This window comes from Aspergillus lucknowensis, assembly GCF_044049455.1.
Source record: "Aspergillus lucknowensis strain CBS 449.75 chromosome Unknown BJX67scaffold_14, whole genome shotgun sequence".
Classification (NCBI taxonomy): Eukaryota; Fungi; Ascomycota; class Eurotiomycetes; order Eurotiales; family Aspergillaceae; genus Aspergillus; species Aspergillus lucknowensis.
The window spans coordinates 480,223-499,988 of record NW_027263558.1 but is presented as its reverse complement, the minus strand read 5'-3'; the positions used below and the strand labels follow the sequence as shown (position 1 = coordinate 499,988).

The window sequence follows — 19,766 nt, the reverse complement described above, 5'->3', positions numbered from 1 at the left end:
CAAAATTCCGGAGTCCTCGGAGTTGAATCAGACCGAGACATGAGCCACCCATTCTTGGGGGCCGTCCATCAGCTTTAGCGTGGGGGAGACAAAGAGAAAAGGTGGGAGACGGCACTGACTTCTTGGCGAGGACGTTGGAACCTGCCCTCCCGCTCCAACATTCGCCTGGTCCAAATTCCTCCACTCGGCCGAATTCCGTGGGTGGTCACTGCTCCTATTTGCCGGTGGAGATTCTCCAGGTGATGTGGCCTGGCAACATCACCCAAGCCTCGAACAGGATGTATTGAAAACCGTCGTGTCGCGGCCGCAAAAGAGCACACTCATCAACTCGCCGTCCATCACTCCCTCCATATTCTTTTCCCCAACCCTCGGCGTGCGATGAGAGCGATGCCACCCTCCGCCCTCTTGCCTCGGGGTTTCCCCGCAACCCCCCGCATCCTCTATCGCTCGCGCGGTGTTGGCCTCCCCCTTTCGAGAGTCGTTCGTTTGAATTCAGGATCCCATACGAGTGAGAAAAGAGATTATTCATCCGGATCCGGGTCGTCCACCGGACATTCGTCGAGATCCTGGATATCGGGGCAAACACTTCTAATATCTACCGTTGCTGCGGGGATCGGTTATGGCATCGCCGGTTCTCGGGCGTCCTGGGTCAAGGACACTGGTGTCCCGCAATATGGGCCTACGAAGGATTTTGAAAAGGTACACAATATCTCAATCAGCTGGAGCTTTATTCGAGGTATCGCTAACACTTTTTTTCTCTGAAAACCGAGCAGGCTATTCTTGAGTTGCGAGCTAAACTTGGTGACGAAACGATTAGCACAGAAGAGGACGATTTACAACGACACGGTTTCTCTGAGTGGTCGAGCGTCAACTCAGATTGTCTACCAGTCGCAATTGCATACCCATCTAGTACAGAAGATGTTTCTGAGATTGCGAAGGTCTGCAGCAAATACAAGATGCCAATGGTTCCCTACTGCGGTGGCTCCAGCCTCGAAGCCAATTTTTCGGCTCCCTACGGCGGCTTGACGATCGATTTTGCCTATATGAACAAGGTACTAGAGCTGCACGAGGCAGACATGGATGTCGTTGTGCAACCCTCGATCCAGTGGATGGAGTTGAATGAGAAGATCAAAGATACTGGTCTCTTCTTCCCCGTTGACCCAGGGCCATCTGCCATGATAGGGGGTATGATTGGGACAAACTGCAGTGGGACAAATGCGGTGCGGTACGGAACAATGAAGGACTGGGTGATTAACCTTACAGTGGTCTTGGCCGACGGCCGTGTCATAAAGACTCGCAGACGCCCTCGCAAAACATCGGCGGGCTACAATTTGACGGGATTGTTTGTAGGATCCGAAGGAACACTTGGGATTGTGACCGAAGCCACTCTCAAGCTCGCGCCAATTCCAGAGGAGACACGTGTCGGTGTCGTTGCTTTCCCCACGATCCGTGACGCTGCATCGACGGCCATGCTTGTCATACGAAAAGGGATCCCTGTTCAGTGTATGGAGATTCTCGACGACGTCCAGATGGATGTGATCAACAAAGCCGGTGGCACAGGAAGGTCGTGGAAGACGCTACCCACGCTTTTCTTCAAGTTCTCTGGTACAAAAGCTGGTGTTGCTGATAGTATCAGCTTGACCAAATCTCTTGCTAAAAGTAATCATGCGGAATCCTTTGAATTTGCAAAATCCGAAAGGGAAGCACAGGACTTGTGGTCAGCAAGGAAACAGTCGCTATGGAGTATGATGGCCTTGAGAAAAGAAGGGGCTGAAGTGTGGTCTACCGATGTTGCCGTTCCAATCTCGAGACTGCCGGATATCATTGGTAAGTAGGCGCAGTTATGGCTCCGGTATATGCTGACATCGGTGATAGAAATCTCCAAAAAAGAGCTCGATGACCTCGGCATATTCGCCAGTATCCTTGGACATATTGGCGATGGGAACTTCCATTCAAGTATAATGTACGACCCTAAGGGTCCGAACGAGAAGGAGCGCGTTGAGAAAGTGGTATACGATATGGTCGACCGTGCTCTTGACATGGAGGGTTCTTGCACGGTAATACACAACCCTTTCATTACCAAAGCAAGCATAGACAAAGCTAACACTGACACTTTCATATAGGGCGAGCATGGCATTGGCTTAGGGAAAAAGTCATCTCTCAAGAAGGAACTCGGTCCAGAAACAATTGGGGTCATGCGCAGCGTCAAGAAAGCTTTCGACCCCCACTGGCTCTTAAATCCAGGGAAAATTTTCGATTTCAAAGACGACTAGAATTAAGTTACGGATAGATGCTATATAGACTCGTACATTGCGCAGAATCGAGACTTACATCCTACACAAGATCGCGGAGCATGATCTTTTCGGCGAAGTATGAAAACTCCATCGACCAGTGGGGCATTCCTCCAATGAGAGTTGTTGCGGCCCTGGGAAAGGCTGACTCATCGCGGGGGCAGATGACTCTTTTCAGAGCGATATCGCAACATGATTCTTAAATTGCTACAATTGTGTCTCTTCGGAGCTTCAATCGATATTTAGGTCGTAAGTACTGCAGTTTGATTCCTACCAGGCCTGAAAACGATGTGGTTGAGACCTTTTGGGCCACACACTTATCCCGCCCACGAAGATCAAAATTGCGGGGGGGTCCTCAACCGGTCCATGCAGCATCGTCCCTCTCCCCGTTCCATGAGCGACACAATTCTGTCTTCTTCCCTGCTATTCGCCATGCGCCGAGCCTGTGACCACCATACATGCTAATTGACACTCGAGCTAGGGCATTCTGAACTCCCGAATCGCCGAAATTCCGAGCAAGATGGCAGCCCTCCCCAAGAAGAAGTGCGGTATGGCTCATTCACAATTGATTGAAATGACTGTTCCCAGCACTCATAACCAACAGGTGTTCTGGGCGCTACTGGCTCAGTAGGCCAGAGGTTCATCCTACTCCTTGCCGACCATCCCTTCTTGGAACTTCATGCCGTTGGAGCCTCGGAGCGTTCTGCGGGAAAGAAGTACAAAGATGCGGTAAAATGGAAGCAGAGTACGGCAATGTCTGAGAAGCTCAGCAACTTAGTTTTACGAGATTGCAAAGCCGAACAATTCAGTGACTGTGACCTCGTGTTCTCTGGTCTCAACAGCGATGTTGCGGGTGATCTTGGTTAGTTGGACCCTTTGACCTTTTTCAGCATATGTTAATAAAGCACATCGGTATTTTGCAGAGATGGAATTCATCAAAGCCAACATCCCAGTCTTCTCGAATGCAAAGAACTACCGCAAACACCCCGTTGTCCCTCTTGTTGTTCCTACAGTCAATCCTGATCACCTCGACCTCATCCCTCACCAGAGGGCATATTTTGGGTTGAAGAAAGGCTTCTTAGTTTGCAATTCAAACTGTGCAGTTATTGGTATCGTGATTCCGTTTGCAGCTCTCCAGGCCAAGTTCGGACCTGTTGAAGAGGTGGAGGTGTTCACTGAACAAGCTGTGTCGGGAGCTGGCTATCCCGGCGTGCCCAGTATGGACATCATGGACAATGTTATCCCATTCATCAGCGGTGAAGAAGATAAGCTCGAGAACGAGGCCCAGAAGATCCTCGGCTCCTTAAATGCGGATGCAACCGCTTTCAGCGAGCAAGAAGGGCTCAGGATTGGAGCTACCTGTACTCGTGTGGGCGTCACTGACGGACACATGGCGTTCGTATCTCTGCGCTTCAAGAATCGCCCGGCGCCCAGCGCCGAACAGGTGGCGCAGGCGATGAGAGACTATCAGTCCGAAGCTCAAAAACTCGGTTGCCCCTCCGCCCCTGCCGTGGCGATTAAAGTCTTTGATGAACCTGACAGGCCGCAACCAAGGCTAGACCGAGATATCAACAGAGGATACACCGTGAGCGTGGGCCGAGTGCGCGAAGGTAACCCTGGTGGTTACTTCGACATCAGATTCGCAGCCCTCTCACACAACACTGTCATTGGAGCTGCGGGGTCATCGATCCTCAACGCTGAAGTGGCTGTCATCAAGGGATACATATAGATAAAAGTGCATAGCTTGTCCAGAGAGCGCTATATATTGATTTTTCTATATTGCAACGCGAACCAACCCAACTGTTGTTCTTTCTCTTCTCCAGAAGTTCGGTCCGCGACTGCCATGATTATGTCATCATAATGAATGCGGTCTAACCTGAATTGAGTATGAAGAAATGACGGACTATTTTAGGTCTAGCGTTAGGGCATAATCCCACCAACCCACGAAGCGAAATCCGCGAGTGGCCGCATGTCGAACTTGAAGGGATCTCTTCTTCCAGCCTCTGTTTCTCGCGATACATCAGACAACTTACCGGGTTTCAGTCAACAAAGAAGCCAAGATGCCTCGCGGACCGTGAGTTTCCCACTTATCTAGCCTTAGTTGTTCTTAAATGCCTGTCGAGACATCTCGACCTCCGGACAAACCGCCGTTACCTATTAACGTCAAGAAGTCGATACTGACTGAAATGATTCTCCAGAAAGAAGCACCAAAAGCGCCTCAGTGCGCCGTCGCACTGGCTTTTGGACAAAATGTCCGGAACCTACGCGCCCAAAGCCTCCCCCGGTCCTCACAAGCTCAGGGATTGTCTGCCCCTGATCGTCTTCATTCGCAACCGGTACGAATCATAGCAATTCTCTTTAATGTTACTTCTACAGATAAGAATCGTGAACTGACTGTATATCCCTGTTCTATAGTCTCAAGTATGCTCTTAACGGCCGCGAGACCAAGGCGATCATGATGCAGCGTCTCATCCAGGTTGACGGCAAGGTCCGCACCGATCCTACCTACCCTGCGGGATTCATGGACGTCATTGGTATCGAGAAGACCGGCGAGAACTTCCGTCTCATCTACGACACCAAGGGCCGCTTCACCGTTCACCGCATCCAGGCTGAGGAGGCTGAGTACAAACTCTGCAAGGTCAAGAGGGTGCAACTCGGCAAGGGCGGGATCCCATTCTTGGTTACGCACGATGCGAGAACGTGAGTGAATACTCTCCACAAGTTCCGCGTCATTCAGTCGTTGGACCAAGCTTTGGTTGATCGGCGGAGGGCGAGAGAACTTCGGCATCAACACCCACCCTTACTCTTGTCTGATTAAGGGTCTGGCCCTTCAGGACAATTTGTGCTAATCGAGGCTTTCCGTATAGTATCCGCTACCCAGACCCCGCCATCAAGGTCAACGACACCGTCAAGGTTGACATTGCTACTGGCAAGATTTCCGACTTCGTCCGTTTCGATACCGGTGTTGTCTGCATGGTCACTGGTGGTCGCAACATGGGGCGTGTTGGTGTTGTCACTCACCGTGAGCGCCACGACGGTGGTTTCAACATTGTCCACATCAAGGACGCTATTGACAACACCTTCGCCACCCGTGAGAGCAACGTCTTCGTCATTGGCCACGACAAGCCCTGGATTTCCCTCCCCAAGGGCAAGGGTGTCAAGGTATGCTCCGTCCTCGATTATAAACATCTTAGAAGGGGATTCGCTAATATTCTATGCAGCTCTCTATTGCCGAGGAGCGTGACCGCCGCCGTGCTTATGCTCTTGCGCAGTAACTGTCGTCTGGTAAGTGAACGAGACTATGGGGAAGCAACACGGCTCGGTAATGTAAGAAAATGCCAACATCCCACCCGCGCAGACATGGTCTTGTCTTGCTTTGGGGGACTGTATGACACCTGCTACTATGAATGAACAAAAAGTTGTCTACACTGTTTTCCTGGTCTGTAGGCTGGGATTGTTCCTAGAGAGGGTCGAAAGAAGAATTCAGGCCCTGTTTAAGTTGGTACACCCTTTGTATTTGATGATACCTCTGAAATCTGCAATATCCATTGAGTTGGGTTTTAACCCCTTTTCAACTGTTTTGGGTACCCGTATTAACACTCGTATCCTCCTCTTCCCCCCAGTAGTTGACTTTTGATGTTTTTGTCGCTATAGACAAGAATGGCTCTCCGTAACATTGCCTCCGCCATGTGCTACAAAGTAAGTGATGGGAGTATCCGGCAAGGCTGCCTGTAGCCCCAGACCAATTGTTATGTCAGCCTTGAAGAATCCAGAATTTGTTCCCATGGGTCCACGCAACCCCCGGGAATACTTTGCTCTTGCATTCCCCGATTGCATGGACGAACCCGACTACCGACGTGCGATAATTCCATGGCTCAGGGAGCATGGTCCCACGTTAATTAAGTTGTGCGCCTGAGCACGAACAACGAAGCAGTGCGGCGAGCACGGATCTCAGTATTTCGCTCGACAAGTTGGAAAGACACACCTCCAAACCATGGCTGTGCCTTTGCATCTGCCTCGTATGGCCCCACACAAGGCCATGGAAATCCAGGATCCGAATTTCTTGTCCCTCAATGATTTCTGGTGAAGTCTCCCATCATCTCATGAAACCTGGTTGGGGGCGATGGTCTGTGTGCAAGGAGAAAACCACGTTGCATTTGATCAAGTTGCAAGATAGAAAGCTTACCAACATCAGACACGAGCCACTCATTCTTGAATCGAGTGCAAATGACGAGTCATCTTGGCCTCGTTCAGTCTCGACTCTCCCACTGGCCGAGCGTAACCGCCGGGAACTTCTTTCTGATGGGTATCGTCGAGGGATGTCAGACCTCATCAAAAAAATCAACACAGGAGCACCATCTCATTTCAGTCTCGATATTCATTTGCGCACCGGAAAGTTGAAGGGATCAGTTGGTCTTGTGAGAGCGGAGAAACGGGGCACGGGTGCATCGACCAGATTCTGGTGCTCGGAAGTCAGTCGATATATCCAATCGGGGCTTCCAAGGTCCCGTCTGGGGATCGACTTCTCCATCTGAGCAACTCAGGAACAATTGATGTGTGTTATCTAAGGTGCGGGTGCTTGGAACGATAGATTTTCGCAGGCACGATGTAAAACTGAAACCAGCAACAACTTCAATGCCTCAGAGAGGCAGAGGAGGAGAGAGCCAATGTACCTCAAATTCTTATCTGTCGACTTCGTGTAGAGTCTCTCCGTGCACTGCACTTGGGCCCTGCACAGGCATCACAATCCACCAGGAGAATTCAGAAGCCCATCTCAGAACACGGCTGCAGGCAACATGAATTCCGATATCTTGATGTTCAGCAGCCAGCCTAGGAACAATCCCTGGGCATCGACCAGTCTTCCCCAGGAGATGAAGTGGCAGCCGATGTACACTTATGCATTCATCAATGGATGATCCGCTGGCTCGGTCTGACACCACGCCACGCCTAAAACGACCTGAGAAATTCTTCTACCCAACCATTGGTTTCACAGCAAGAAAAGCATGGATGAATGTATGTGGCTGCCCACGGCATGTCTCGCATGGCAACAGCATCGTGGAAGCGTCTGGACTCTGCTTCCAACCAGCCCTTGGCATCACCGAAGTCGTCTCAAGCAGCGTGCCACCTTTCCCCCCTCCTAAAGCCGTCAATGGGTTTTTTTGGGATTGTCTTAGGCTGTCCCACAAGGTGGGAGTCCCAAATCAGGTCTCTTCTCTTTTTACTATTTCTCCTCCTCCCATTCCCTTTCCTTTCCAGCGTGATAGGCAGGTGGTGAAGTTTCTCACGAAGAGGCCGGAGCGATTGCACCCGCTCTTGTATCCAATATGCCTGTTTTTACCACCCCCTGGATATTTGCTTCGTCCCTAGTGCGTTCTCGGCCTGACCTGGGCTGACATGGGATGTCAAATCCTGATGCAAGAGTATATTGTCATGGCTCCATTCAGCGGAACCCCACAGGCCCCGGCCCCGCGGTTGGATTTCCTCGTTGTGGATTCTCTTCTTCTTTTTTCTCCAATACTGTCCTCCGAATTAGGTTTCAAGTCCGATTTCGATTCTTAACGGAGACAAGGAATGATTATTCCCTCCTCCATAGTTGCCTTGAGGCGGGGGAACCTGACCGGCTGCGAGTCTTATGCACGTGTTGCTCCGCCGCCACTGGCCATCGAGGTCCCCGATCAGGGGGTCATGAAGCAGAAGGAAATTAAACCGAGCTTTGTTCGATTGATCGGTTCTTCTCGTTCCAGGGTTGTCCATTTTTGATGCAACGATAAAATAGGGTTCAGCCATCCAGACAACAGCTGTGCCAAGGCAGCAACCTTGGAGCCAACCTTGGAACCAAGATCGCATTCTCTGACGGAAATGCGAGGACTGCGTCTGATCGGTCGATTTACCGAAAGAAAACTCATTCCAGGTAGCTTGCTTCAAAGTTTGCTTCATCCCGACGACCGCCAACGAACAAGAGTTATGCTTTGCTTTTACCTCAGATCCCCGGCCTGAACTGCCCAATTGCTTTTCTCAGGAATTCGAGGTCAGTCACGAGCCTGGGTGTCGGGAGCAAGTCTGAGGTACGTTTCCAAAGGACAGAGAAACAAAATAAAAAATGAAGAAAAGAAAAAAAGAAACGAAAGGGAATGAAAGCTGGAAAGCTCGAAAGCGACGAATTCTGAGTTGAAGATCTTGGGAAGTTGGAAAGCAAAGCGTCATGCAACGGAATCAGGATATAGACTTGCGGGAAGACGGAGAAGCCGCTCTGGGACCCATCGGGATCCATGGATGTGTCACGAAGTCAATCTGGGACTCAATGTGATCGACGAATCTCAACGAGACTCTGTGTCGGCCCAAGAAAGCATGGACGCAGACTCGCAGAGTGAAGAACCACTCACCTCGTCGCGGACTCAGGCTGGCGCTAGTGAGCATCATTCCGTCCACCAGACGTCTGGGTGATGACGGACGAGGACCAAGATTGTTCCTCCAGCTTGCACTCCTTCTGGGCCCTTGTGACTCGGCTCGGATGGATCATCCTGTGCCCTTCCCATATCGCTCCCACATCGGTCTTCCGAAGAATTCAGTCGGATGTGCTGCTGACGAGTGGCGTGGTGGAAGATAATCTTGCTCCAGAGCACTGACGTCGTCATGAAATGACATGGCGGTGCTCATCCATTGCCCCCCGATGGGTTTCCTGCTCCTCCACTCCCCTTCTCTGTTTGGGCTCGCCGCGCTCGACAGGTAGCAGTCATGATTTGATGTACGACGTCCCGCTCCAGCTTCTCGTCCTTCGACTCGCCTCAATCGATCGACCTCAAACACAAAGGCTGGCACACCGCCAGAGGCGAACAAACAACACTAATAGCAGATTGCCTCCAAAGTGGTGTCCACAAGGATCCGACGAGGCCCTACTCGGAATATTTGGTGGAATTTTCTTGGACCTAAACGTTGAGTTCGATGTTGGTTGCTGTTCACTGCTCAGCCATTCAGAGGTGCTGGAAATGCTACGGTAAAGGCTGTGCTCCTGACCGCTTCTCTTTCCTTAAATACCACATAAACGGTGGGCCAGTTAGGTTGTGGTGTTGCTATCCTCAATGGTCAGACTTATTACCAAACAGACCGAACAACGGTGGTGTTCATCGTTCTCAGGGTCGACCGACTTTGGGCCGCGTATACTTCCCGCGAGTGGACGAGGACGCATCCCTTGCAAGGACGACTGCCGACGGGTGATAGGGGGACAAGAAGCGGGCTTTGTTTTTGCTTTTTGCTCCCTGATGTGGGGAATTCTCTCGTCACTGACTCTTCCTCTGGTGTCTGCACTATTCAGCAGTGGTGATGCTTTTCGGACAAAGAAGATTTTTAACGGTTCCTCAGGGGCGTTGATCTCAAAGCAACAGTTCCCGGAGCCCTCGACGGGCCATGCATGGCGAATTGGCCACCAGTCACCTTCCACCGAGTTGCTTCTCAATCTCCAAATTCGGTCATCCATTTTTAACCTTCTCGCTCTTTCCCGACTTGAAGTCCGAGAACATGATTAGCCGTCGCATTTTGCCATCTTCTTCCTTGTAAAGTCCCCACCTACATCCCCTTTTTCAGCTCTGACCTCCAGGTAATCTCCGTCGAGAGCTCACACTAACCGGCCCTACCTGGCTCTCGGGAACCCAGTGGTTTGGAACCAGATCATCTGGCGAGGCGATGCGCCACTGGCCACATTCTACTCTCCTTGAGCGCTCCAGTGGTCAGCAGCCAGGGATGGGACAACGAGCGCCGTCATGAGTCGTCGTCCAGTCGGCTGGCAACAGGTGAACTGAAGGATTGACGAGGATTCCAATAGAACTGGGAAGGCGAAGAAAGAGAAGCATATATTGACGAATGACAATAATCATGACGATTCCATGGGCGTGTGTACTTGTCTTCTCTCGGCTGTCACGGGCCTCCCCTTTCCAATCCCTCCTCGACTGTTGCCCTGGATAGAAAAGCTGCTTCGTTCCCTAAAATTTCATCCTCATCCCACCCCTCAGTCCTTGTTCTCTCCTCGTCAACTGCGGTGGCTCATTTCTCTCTGTCTCATTGGCCATCTGAGTTGCTCTTTCCCTCCGTCGTCGCCAGGAGCCGAGGAGGATATCTTGCTTCCCACGCAAGTAGCTCTTCTTTCAACATCCCTGTTGTCTCTGTCTCTGGCAGGCATCCGCCAGACAATGCATCGACTCTAGGCGCATGGTTCCGAGATTCTCGAAACTCGAAAATTGTTCGGTAGTACAGAAACGGACACAAAAGACAAGAAGGTATTGACATGCTCTCTTCAAGGACTTTTCCGTTCTCTCGTTCTTCCCACTTTTCTTTGCTTTGTTCTCCTTGCTCATCATGATGATATCATCGTCGCTGGAGTACTAAAACTATACTGCTGCGACTGGAGCAGAAGGATCTCCCAAAATCGTGATACTACCCACGTGCTTGTTCCGTTCGAGGACATAATGTCACACTTTTCACCTCATCTTCTCGTTGGAGATTCGACCGGAGGCGCACCATACATGTTCGGACAGCCAAGCTATCCATCATTGTTTCGATCGAGTGACGAGCGACCCCAGTGGAACGTCCCGTACCGATGGTGGGAGGACGAGGCTACCACTGTTCTTTGGGCTTTCGAAATTGAAGAGATCAAAAGAGTCATCCGCTACAGACTGTTTCCTGACGAGCAGCTCCCACGGATGGCACTCCAAAGCCGTAGCGCAGCTACGGTTGAGAGTTTCCTTATTGCGCTCGCGAGACCCCAGGAAAGAGTACGTCTCGCCAGTCTCTCACACATACAGAAGGTCGAGGAAATTCTTCATCGGTGTCAAACGACAGCCCCTCCCTTGGTCTCATGGAGCTGGCTCCCAGCTCGAAAGGACGCCGATTTGGATCCGCTGACCATTGCGAGAGCCATCGATACTGAAAGCCATCTTCATTTTGCCCGAATATCGTTTGAGGAGTTGGTTCGATATGCTCTGGGGTACCCTTCTGGACGAGTGGAATGGTTCTTGCAACAGCATACGGTTTTCTATGCTCACCTGTTAGATCACCTAAACGCGTTTCCCGAGGAGATAGCGAGGTATGCAGAGGTAGAAGAGGTTCGTGGGTCTAAATCTAGCTATAGTGATGCTAATACACGCTGACTGAGATATTCAAGCATCTTCGAAGTCGAAGCCCCTTTGCTCATCGTGCTGTGATTAGTGCCCTACAAGCCGCAGGCCTCCAACTCGATATCACCGACATGGCCCCGGGCTTTGACTTCTTTGCCAGCTCAATTCAGCGTCTCTTCAGAGAACTTCCACCAGACCTAACAGCGATCCTCAAGGTGCTTTGCGTGCTCGGGATCCGTTTCGAGCGGACGTACTTGCATTCCAGAGAAATGAAATGGTCTCGACCTTTTAGTATCGTCTTTTCCTTCCTTGAAGACGTCCTCGCCTCAGAGTCGTCTATGGATTTCGCCCGTACGCTGACTGGAACCGACGAACGAGACTTTTCGAAATTAGTGGACCAGGAGGTCTTCAATAGTACCCTGGCTAATCGCCTGTCCGTACAATGGGAAAAGCTCAGTATAGACGTTTGGGAATGCTGTAGGGCGCTTCCAGACATGATTGAATATATTCAGGAGTGCCTCCAGGTGGGTTCTCATGTCTTGCCTCGCGAATCAACTAACAGGTCGCAGCCTCTTCTCGTTCTCCGGAACTACCATTCTTTGACAGCAATCCTGAGTGGGCTACACAGATACAGCGTTTCAGAATCAGCGCCTGTCCGCACAGACAGCGGAACTACCGCTCTGGCTCTAAACCCAATGCTTCCCCCCGAATTGCTATACCTCCTCGAGCCCTCTCAGAACTATGCCGCATACCGCCAGCAGTATAACCAGGCTCCGGGGTTACCTTTCCTACTCCCACATCTGAACGAGTACCGTCAGCATGGCGACCGTGTGCTTCAGCTTCTCTCCCAACAACTGAAAACAGTTCTCCCCCAGCCGGTTATCCCCAAGCGCTAAAACATGAGCACAGCTCACACGAGATTTGAAGAAGGACATATGCTTGTAACAAGGTGGAGTGGAAATGTGATATATGATGTAACGGCCGGGCAGAGTAAGGGAATTTTCGGCTCATAAATTAGCGGGGAAGTGTAAAGTTTAAGCCGGATTTAATGACTGGCTTTTGACGAGTTTTAATGATGATAAACTACGGGAACGTCGCTCGTACTTGGGGTATATCGATGTCAACAGCGCGTACTGCACTCCTGATGAATTATTAATGGAATGTTCCACGACTGGTGATAGAAGCAGTACACCAGAGATACCTAGGTACCTCACCTAACAGTACCACACCTCATTGCGATCACGAAAACATTTCGTAGCATTTAAGCTCTTTTTGTCCTTCTCCTCCTTTCCCTCAGAGACGCCGCTTCGAGAATACCCAAAAAAGCCCATGAAATACATCAATCGATTCACAAATAGAAACTTCGTTACCCCAACGTTGCCCCAAGTAAGTACCTTCCAGCCTTTGTCGTCAAAAAACACCTCCCAGCCCATCGCATGGCAGGTCACTTACACTTGCCCCACACCAGCAGTAGCCAGAGCGACAAGGTAATTCCGCACCACTTTCGGCTCCGAGGTGGCGTCTATCACACCGGCGCCCAGAATAGCCAGCAAGCCAGAAAGGTTTGCCAATTGGTAGGCTAAGGCACAAGTGGTTGCAGGGATCGCCACCTTTGCCCCTGGCTTCAGCATGTGTTGGGATTTGGTCGGTGAGGAAGCCTTCAAGGTCGAGTAATGGGCAGAGCCAACCGCCAATCCTTGATTATGGTTAGTTACCCTGTGCAGTGCTGCCAAAGGGTACAGAGTTAGAGGCTCAATTATAACAAAGGTTGGTAAGATTGTGGTGAGCACTGTGACTCTATGATCGCCACGACGAGACAGTCGGATATCTTCAGGTTCTGTTTCGGATGTTGACAGCTTGTAATCTCCTGGCCTGGATAAGCTAGATACGGCTGGGGCCCAAGGTAACCAAATACTTCCTGATCCCAAATAGATGCTTGTATATAAATTCTTGTCACTTAAGTGGCGTGGAGTCTGGATGCTTGCTGATTCAGCGCATCTCACGTGAGCATTTTTGTCACTGCTTTTCCAGAAGTCGTAAGGATCAGCCAAAACTTCCTCTTCAAATCATTCAGAACCCTGAAACGGGAACGAGTGGTTTCATGCAAGATGCTCGAGCTTTGGATATCTCAAAATTCCTACGCTATTTCCTGTTCTTTATGATCCGTGCTTTACCCGTGCTCTGATGTTTTGATCTCAGATCATGGATCCCAAAGGCATCTTTGCCCGGAGCCTCGATGAATCTTTAATTCGCGAACTACCTCACTTCCGAATCGCTCCTCTCCGCGAACCGGTACCCTCCCGCAGTCTTAGGACACCATCAACCCTCGAACCGAATGCCAGTGGAGCTCGGGAAGCAAGTGCAATATCAAAACCGGCCGCCTCTGCGGTGATTCTTCCTGCCCGCCATGAGCCAGGTGGTGCAGCTTTCGACGGAGGGAACGTCTCCCGACTGAAGAAGAGCGATCTCTCCGCGGATTCACTTTTGGAGCCCCCTCCGAAACCCATTTTGCCCGCGTTCGTCAACCTACGTGCGCTTGAGCGGTTCCCATATTCCTCATTCGACGACGACGGTCTCCATTCTCGGAAACGGCGGCGGGTTGACATACAGTCTGATACCTTCGGGGAGCACTTGCAACTGCCGATTCCACAAGCGCAAAAGGAGCAACGTCCTCCACCGTTTGGGCCGTTTGCAATTCTTAATGGACTGAATGAGCCTCCACCTCCTCCACCCAATGCTGCTTTGCTTCCGCCGATTGAACCCGGTTCGATCACGCAGCTTCTTACCAAGCCGTCTCGTGATAGTAGCGCTGTAGAGCCAGCGCTTCTAGCTACTACCCCTAACCGTGATGCTCAGTCCGTTGAGAGAAGGGAAGGTAGGATCGCGGACATTTTGGACTCTCCTGTCGCTAAGAAGCCCAATCCCAACCTGAGTGGTCTGGATCACGGCAAGGCTAATAATTCAGAGTCCGAACAAGCTTTGGGAACCCTCGAAAAGGAGCTGCAGGTCGCGGGCGGACCTGATGAGCCACTTTCGCCTCAGACGAGGGGTCGTTCACGAAAAAATCTTCGGAAATGGACGGACGAAGAAACCATTACTTTACTTCGTGGTGTTGTAAAGTGTGGTATAGGCAACTGGAAGGAGATATTAGCCCAACCGGAGCTGAACTTCAACAAGCGAAGCGCGTCAAACTTGAAAGACAGGTATGGTATGACTTGGCTACAATGAGGCTTGAGACCAACTGAAAGAAACCGCTCAGATTCCGCGTCTGCTGCCCTTGGGCCTATCGGTAAGCATAAATGTCGTCTTGTGTGAAGGTATTCAACATTGCATCTAATTCTCCAACAGGGCGTCAAATCCCACTGAAGCGCTATCGCACCTTCGGGATGCTCTCAGCAAAGCACTTTTGCGAGCCGAAAGCGAGCTATCGGCCAAGTCTTACATACCGCAACCTGTGTCAGCCGATCCGGAATCCTCGTTTTCGACAGAAATCCCATCTCTTACACCGAGTGGGTCCTCATCTAGTTTCTCTTCGATCGAGGCAAGCCAAACCAGTCGAGAGCATAATCCTTCTGGTGGATCCATGGCGGAAAGTACACCAACCGTCTCCAATCTGTCGAAATCTACAGTAGAATCCTTGAATATATCTGAGCAACAGCCACTGGCGAAAGGCAGGCGGCGTTCTCGACGTCCATTCACACCAGCTGAGGATGAAGCCTTACTGAAAGGATACGCTGTTCATGGCTTCCAATGGACGCTCATTCAGCAAGACAGGCGGCTAAATCTCGGCCATCGACGGGCGACCGATCTCCGGGACCGATTCAGAACTAAATTTCCTCGTGCATATCGCGATGGAGGCTCCGTTAGTGGTAAAACCCTTCAAGCTCAGATGAAGGATCCTACCACGAAAGATGGAGCGGGTGGTATCCCCGGAAGCAAGCAAAGCAAACGAACTTCCTCCTCCGACAGACGCCCAGAAAAGCCTGATGGGCGTATGACGAGTACCTCTGGGACTGTAGATTCGGTTTTTCCGTCACCTGTCCCCCCCCAAGCAATCCGAGAGAGCTCTTCGTGCGCTCCTCCACCCGGCTTGCCTTTTCCGTTGGATGAGAACTCTGCGAATCCTGCTGGCGTAGATCTTCCACCTCTGGTTTGGGATGACCTTCCTTGACCACCAATGAGGGATTTGTCAGCCTGCACTCAAAGTACGACTCAGAAAACCTCATGGATGATGACGACGATACATCCACAGGGGCAAGTAAAGCAGAGGTTGTACGAATTATTAGTCTATAGTATCGCTAAATATTCATGGTATGAGATAAGACCTCATAAGGTCCCTTGGACCTCAAGAACAGCAGCCCTCCGGACCATTTCTGCTAGCACAGCCGCTTTCCCAATCCCCATCTCCCTATTGATAAAGTCTAGTTGACGCGAAATCCAGAGTCTCTGCTCAATATCCACCCCCTCCACGATTCCTGCAACGTACAGCGGCCAAGCGACCTGACACGCGGACATGCGACGCGCATACTTCTCATTCGGGAACGCCTCGCTTGGATAGCGCAGCTCCGTTCCAGACCTATCCCTATATCCTAGATGGTATGGCATTGAGGCGCAGATGTCGTTTGCGAGTGCCCCAATCTCACCGTGGGTGACCGCTATAGCGCTGGTTAAGCTCGCTAATTGGGCGTCGTTATATTCGTACCCAGAGTGATTATCAGTGTAGAGAGGATTCGCAAGGAGTCGAAACGCACGGAGTCGCAGAGTATGAATCAGGATCCGAAGCGTGCGGTATCGCGCCCAGTCATTTCCCGCTGAGAATGTCGAATAGACTTGTGCGTCTGTTCTCAGGAGATCACTTCCATCTGACGGCAGCTGAATGGTCAGATAGTTCCATTCTGAGGGAAGCGAGCTGGGCCATTCTGATATTTGGTTCTCGATAGAAACGATGGATTCGAGAAGGTGGTTCGCCTCCATGGCTGCATTAAAGAGGGCACCCTCAGATGAGAACGGTGAACAAACGCCTTTTTCGATTTCGCGAAGTTGCAGGTGGATGATGAGAAGCGTGCAAGTGTAGAGAATGAGAACATCTGTGTCCTTTTCTTTCGATAGAGCGGCGTGGAGTGCATGGAGCTCATCGATGGTAAGGATGAACGGAGTATTATCTTTGCTATCGAAGCAAGTGAAGAACTACATTTAGTCAGGTCAGTTACTCTCCTTCTCCCCTTTGCAGGAGGCATAGCTGATATTTGGAAGGGTGGTGGACGCACGGCTCTAGCAAGGATGGCGCCGTAGATCTTTCTACTTGGGCCGTCGACAAAATCCTTGCACTCCTGTGTCCTTACAAACGCCATTGCACCTTCGAGGTGGGAATTTGACGTATACTTGGTATGATCCTCGCAGGTGAAGTCCTACCTCATAATCACATGTTAGCCATCTGACTGTCAAACGAAACAGGGCGTGATCCTACCTCGTACATCCCGAGAACGAAGATAGTCATGATGACCTCAGTCGCTCTTTGTTCACTTCGCTCTTCCACCAGTTGACGGGTGAGCTGAAGTGCTTTCACGTAGCATCCCATGGCTTCAGTCATAGCTCTGCGATTCTTAGAGTTCCCCTTCTCCGAGACAAATGTCAGCAACAGTGCCGACAGCGCCGGCGGAAGCGGTGAGGAGGACGGTTGCTTCAGCTCAGCCAGAATCGAAGGAAGTGTCGTCAAGAAGCCGCCGTGTAAGCCCTGCACCTGCGGAAGACGGAGCAACTGCGAGTAGAACGCAGCACATAGATTGGCCTGGTCCTGACTCTGGGCGTCGCCTAGGATGGTGGCGGGACAAGTCGACAAGCTCGCTAACTTCGTTGTCATGGGTTCCTTCTCCTTATGGGCTGGAGACGGATATCTCGGACTTCTCAAGGCCTGCTCCGAGCGCTTACTGGATGTGGTCTTGCTGGGAAGGACGCGATATCCGCCACATGTCCAGTTGCCCTTAACGCATCTCTGGCAAACGGGCCTTGTTTCATCACACTGCCAATGGCCATCAGTGGTGGTTCTATTCCTTCGGCTCCCGCCGCAAGCGAGGGTTTGTGACAGACCTTGACTTTGCGAGCACGACATGTATAGCACCCCCTACTTGGACCGCCAGGATATACCATTTTCGGCTGCCTTTCGCAAGCTCCCTGCGCCAAATTGGGAATAGTCACGTCGGATCTTAAATAGAATGCGGAATGGGGTCGTTGAGGTCGAATTGTGATGAAGTCGAAAACAAGTAGAGAACTTCTTGTCTCGTTTCCTGTCCTTCGCTTTCAGTCCGTTCCCTACCTTCATCCGACATACCCAGCAAAGAGCGGAACGCGCCAGAATAAATAAAGGGCCCCGGCTCGAGCGATGAGAGACCTTCCAACTGTGTCAAACGGTAAGCCGATCAGCACCTTGTCTGCGTCAAGTTCGAATTTGATTGTCTCGGAATCGACAATCAATCGCTGGGTGGGCTCCGGCTCCCACTATCCAGCGCGCCTGGAGAGTGGCGCAGCCCTCTTGGCAATGAGCCAAAAGTTGCAGGATTCGAGAGAACCAAGAGTTATGTTTGGGGGCCGTTTGCTGATCCATCACCAGTTTTGGCATGGAGCTCGTCATGCAGAGGCTTGGTACTCGCCAAGAGAGAGACCGTTTTCTCCATTTATCCTTGGGCTTCGCTGTCTCTCTCCTCAGTTGAGTTCTGTTGTCGGCCGCCTAAACCCGCATTGCCAGTCAGGGACAACTCAGACAGAGCTTGGACTCGATTGACCCCTGCTGTGACGGAGCAGGTCCATGTCGACCGTTGACATCTGGCTCACCCTCTTGTCCATCCATGTCGACCTTTGGCACCCCTATTGGCTTTCCAGTGGAATCGTGACACGCCTTGCGTTGGATGCCCCAAGGAGGCCGCCAGTGGGCCAAAGAGTCTGTTTCAGTCCCTGACTCGCACTTGAACAATTCGGTCGGTGCAGTCAATGTTCCACGGCTCCAGAGCGTGGAAAATGGGTTCCCTTCAGCATATTTACTAGGCGGACGACTCAACTGATGATTGTGGAAACAGTAAATGGTATCTCGATACTTTAGGAGGAAATTATCCGCGGTTAGTGCAAACTTGAGAATCAGTTAATGGAACCCAGGGTACAGCGCAAGTACAATGGCGAAAAAAAAAACATGGAGTATCAAAATATAGTTCGGGCCATATACCGCCATGAATGTCATGTTGATGGTACGAACTCAAGTGAAAGCAACGCTGTTTCAGAAAACGGCAAAAACGACGAAGAACGAGCGTTAATCCCAAACCAACTACCAAGCATTGCGATCCCAGTTGGGATCTACACCACGTTCGTTAGCCCTGCATCACCCGATCCGAATTCACCATTCTGCAGCGGATTGAATACGAACCCTGTATGAAACTAGCAAGCACCTTGCTCCCCGTCTGTAGGAGCGGATGACCCGCGACAATCTGCAGGAACCGCTGCAATCCCTCTCGACGATGCTCGATCACGTCATCGCTGAACCGGTTCGTGAATACCTTCCCTGGAAGTGGTGGAATGGTCACCCTTGTGCTCTCGCGCTCGAGGATATCGCGGAAGTACTCGAAGTCGGAGTATCGGCGGCGCACAACGGAGTGCTTCAGCTTGAATGCGGGGATGTTCGTGCGGCAGACGATCTCGTAGGATGTGTACATATTCCGGGACGTGCCGTGAGTCTGGGGGTTTCGGACCTGCGGCGGCAATGTCGCGTTTTAGACATGATATCTAGGGATCATTGCGAAATTTGGAAGGAGGATGGAAGATGAAGTCCGGAGGGGCAGATGACCACATGGGGACCGGGAGCTGTAGAGAGAAGTCTTACTTCAATCTCGAGGAAGTTCTCAGGAGGCCCGTAGATCTCCTCGAAAGTTTGCTGTCGCGACTCAGGTACGGCCTGCATTTTCGGACACTTCGCACTGGAGGTTCCTGCCGAAGAGGCACGGGGAACTTTGAGGGGTTGGGGGATATCGCGGGGAAACCCAGGCCTGAGTGTGCTCAGGATGCAGGAGGCGCAATTTACGCTGCGTGAAGAGACAGTAAGGCGCTCGTATATCAGTCGAATGCTGCAGAACAGAGAACCTGGGCGAAGGAGAAGAGTTCAAAATACAAGTCTCCCATAGAGGGTATATTGGGGGTCGACCTGACGAACAGAAAATGACGCTGCTTGGGGTACCGCAGCACGTGATCATTGTTCCGCTCGCCAAAGTTGTGCCAGTATATTTCCAACATTTTCATACTCCATATACCATGCTGGGCGAACTCATTCCTCACACTTCATGTCTTGAGGGGGTGCACACAGTATGAATTGTTTGCGCATGGAGCCTTG

General features: G+C 51.2%; 11 protein-coding genes across 11 annotated transcripts; 6 read left to right on the top strand and 5 right to left on the bottom strand.

Annotated features, from left to right (window-relative positions):
- The first annotated feature begins 130 nt into the window (after positions 1-130).
- BJX67DRAFT_57710 (uncharacterized protein) lies at positions 131-2,300 on the top strand. The gene is made up of 4 exons (XM_071035182.1): positions 131-699; positions 774-1,827; positions 1,876-2,057; positions 2,124-2,300. The coding sequence occupies exons 1-4, from the start codon at positions 379-381 to the stop codon at positions 2,271-2,273; spliced, it is 1,707 nt and encodes a 568-aa protein (XP_070887412.1). The 5' UTR covers positions 131-378; the 3' UTR covers positions 2,274-2,300.
- Positions 2,301-2,434: 134 nt separating this feature from the next.
- Positions 2,435-4,236, top strand: BJX67DRAFT_350773 (aspartate-semialdehyde dehydrogenase family protein). Its single transcript, XM_071028852.1, has 3 exons — positions 2,435-2,839; positions 2,896-3,153; positions 3,215-4,236. The coding sequence occupies exons 1-3, from the start codon at positions 2,812-2,814 to the stop codon at positions 4,018-4,020; spliced, it is 1,092 nt and encodes a 363-aa protein (XP_070887411.1). The 5' UTR covers positions 2,435-2,811; the 3' UTR covers positions 4,021-4,236.
- Position 4,237: 1 nt separating this feature from the next.
- Positions 4,238-5,840, top strand: BJX67DRAFT_350769 (40S ribosomal protein eS4). The gene is made up of 5 exons (XM_071028851.1): positions 4,238-4,365; positions 4,490-4,627; positions 4,707-4,991; positions 5,159-5,453; positions 5,513-5,840. Exons 1-5 carry the CDS (start codon positions 4,352-4,354, stop codon positions 5,564-5,566), a joined length of 786 nt encoding a protein of 261 aa, XP_070887410.1. The 5' UTR covers positions 4,238-4,351; the 3' UTR covers positions 5,567-5,840.
- Positions 5,841-6,246: 406 nt separating this feature from the next.
- BJX67DRAFT_57503 (uncharacterized protein) lies at positions 6,247-7,090 on the bottom strand. Its single transcript, XM_071035179.1, has 3 exons — positions 6,965-7,090; positions 6,682-6,750; positions 6,247-6,619 (listed from the first exon to the last, which is right to left on the bottom strand). The coding sequence occupies exons 2-3, from the start codon at positions 6,738-6,740 to the stop codon at positions 6,388-6,390; spliced, it is 291 nt and encodes a 96-aa protein (XP_070887409.1). The 5' UTR covers positions 6,741-6,750; positions 6,965-7,090; the 3' UTR covers positions 6,247-6,387.
- BJX67DRAFT_57411 (uncharacterized protein) lies at positions 6,907-7,739 on the top strand. Its single transcript, XM_071035178.1, has one exon. It carries the CDS (start codon positions 7,188-7,190, stop codon positions 7,656-7,658), a length of 471 nt encoding a protein of 156 aa, XP_070887408.1. The 5' UTR covers positions 6,907-7,187; the 3' UTR covers positions 7,659-7,739.
- BJX67DRAFT_57607 (uncharacterized protein) lies at positions 7,694-8,467 on the bottom strand. The gene has a single exon (XM_071035181.1). It carries the CDS (start codon positions 8,226-8,228, stop codon positions 7,821-7,823), a length of 408 nt encoding a protein of 135 aa, XP_070887407.1. The 5' UTR covers positions 8,229-8,467; the 3' UTR covers positions 7,694-7,820.
- Positions 8,468-10,620: 2,153 nt separating this feature from the next.
- On the top strand, positions 10,621-12,529 carry BJX67DRAFT_57538 (uncharacterized protein). The gene is made up of 3 exons (XM_071035180.1): positions 10,621-11,386; positions 11,446-11,922; positions 11,968-12,529. Exons 1-3 carry the CDS (start codon positions 10,751-10,753, stop codon positions 12,292-12,294), a joined length of 1,440 nt encoding a protein of 479 aa, XP_070887406.1. The 5' UTR covers positions 10,621-10,750; the 3' UTR covers positions 12,295-12,529.
- Positions 12,530-13,351, bottom strand: BJX67DRAFT_350764 (uncharacterized protein). The gene has a single exon (XM_071028850.1). It carries the CDS (start codon positions 12,829-12,831, stop codon positions 12,613-12,615), a length of 219 nt encoding a protein of 72 aa, XP_070887405.1. The 5' UTR covers positions 12,832-13,351; the 3' UTR covers positions 12,530-12,612.
- A 106-nt stretch (positions 13,352-13,457) lies between these two features.
- Positions 13,458-15,647, top strand: BJX67DRAFT_57262 (telomere repeat binding factor family protein). Its single transcript, XM_071035174.1, has 3 exons — positions 13,458-14,601; positions 14,658-14,687; positions 14,747-15,647. The coding sequence occupies exons 1-3, from the start codon at positions 13,601-13,603 to the stop codon at positions 15,567-15,569; spliced, it is 1,854 nt and encodes a 617-aa protein (XP_070887404.1). The 5' UTR covers positions 13,458-13,600; the 3' UTR covers positions 15,570-15,647.
- On the bottom strand, positions 15,647-17,661 carry BJX67DRAFT_57317 (Zn(II)2Cys6 transcription factor domain-containing protein). The gene is made up of 4 exons (XM_071035177.1): positions 17,486-17,661; positions 16,866-17,417; positions 16,666-16,806; positions 15,647-16,585 (listed from the first exon to the last, which is right to left on the bottom strand). Exons 1-4 carry the CDS (start codon positions 17,543-17,545, stop codon positions 15,725-15,727), a joined length of 1,614 nt encoding a protein of 537 aa, XP_070887403.1. The 5' UTR covers positions 17,546-17,661; the 3' UTR covers positions 15,647-15,724.
- An 819-nt stretch (positions 17,662-18,480) lies between these two features.
- Positions 18,481-19,620, bottom strand: BJX67DRAFT_57274 (sorting nexin-3). The gene is made up of 3 exons (XM_071035176.1): positions 19,263-19,620; positions 18,810-19,131; positions 18,481-18,739 (listed from the first exon to the last, which is right to left on the bottom strand). The coding sequence occupies exons 1-3, from the start codon at positions 19,338-19,340 to the stop codon at positions 18,711-18,713; spliced, it is 429 nt and encodes a 142-aa protein (XP_070887402.1). The 5' UTR covers positions 19,341-19,620; the 3' UTR covers positions 18,481-18,710.
- Positions 19,621-19,766: the final 146 nt, after the last annotated feature.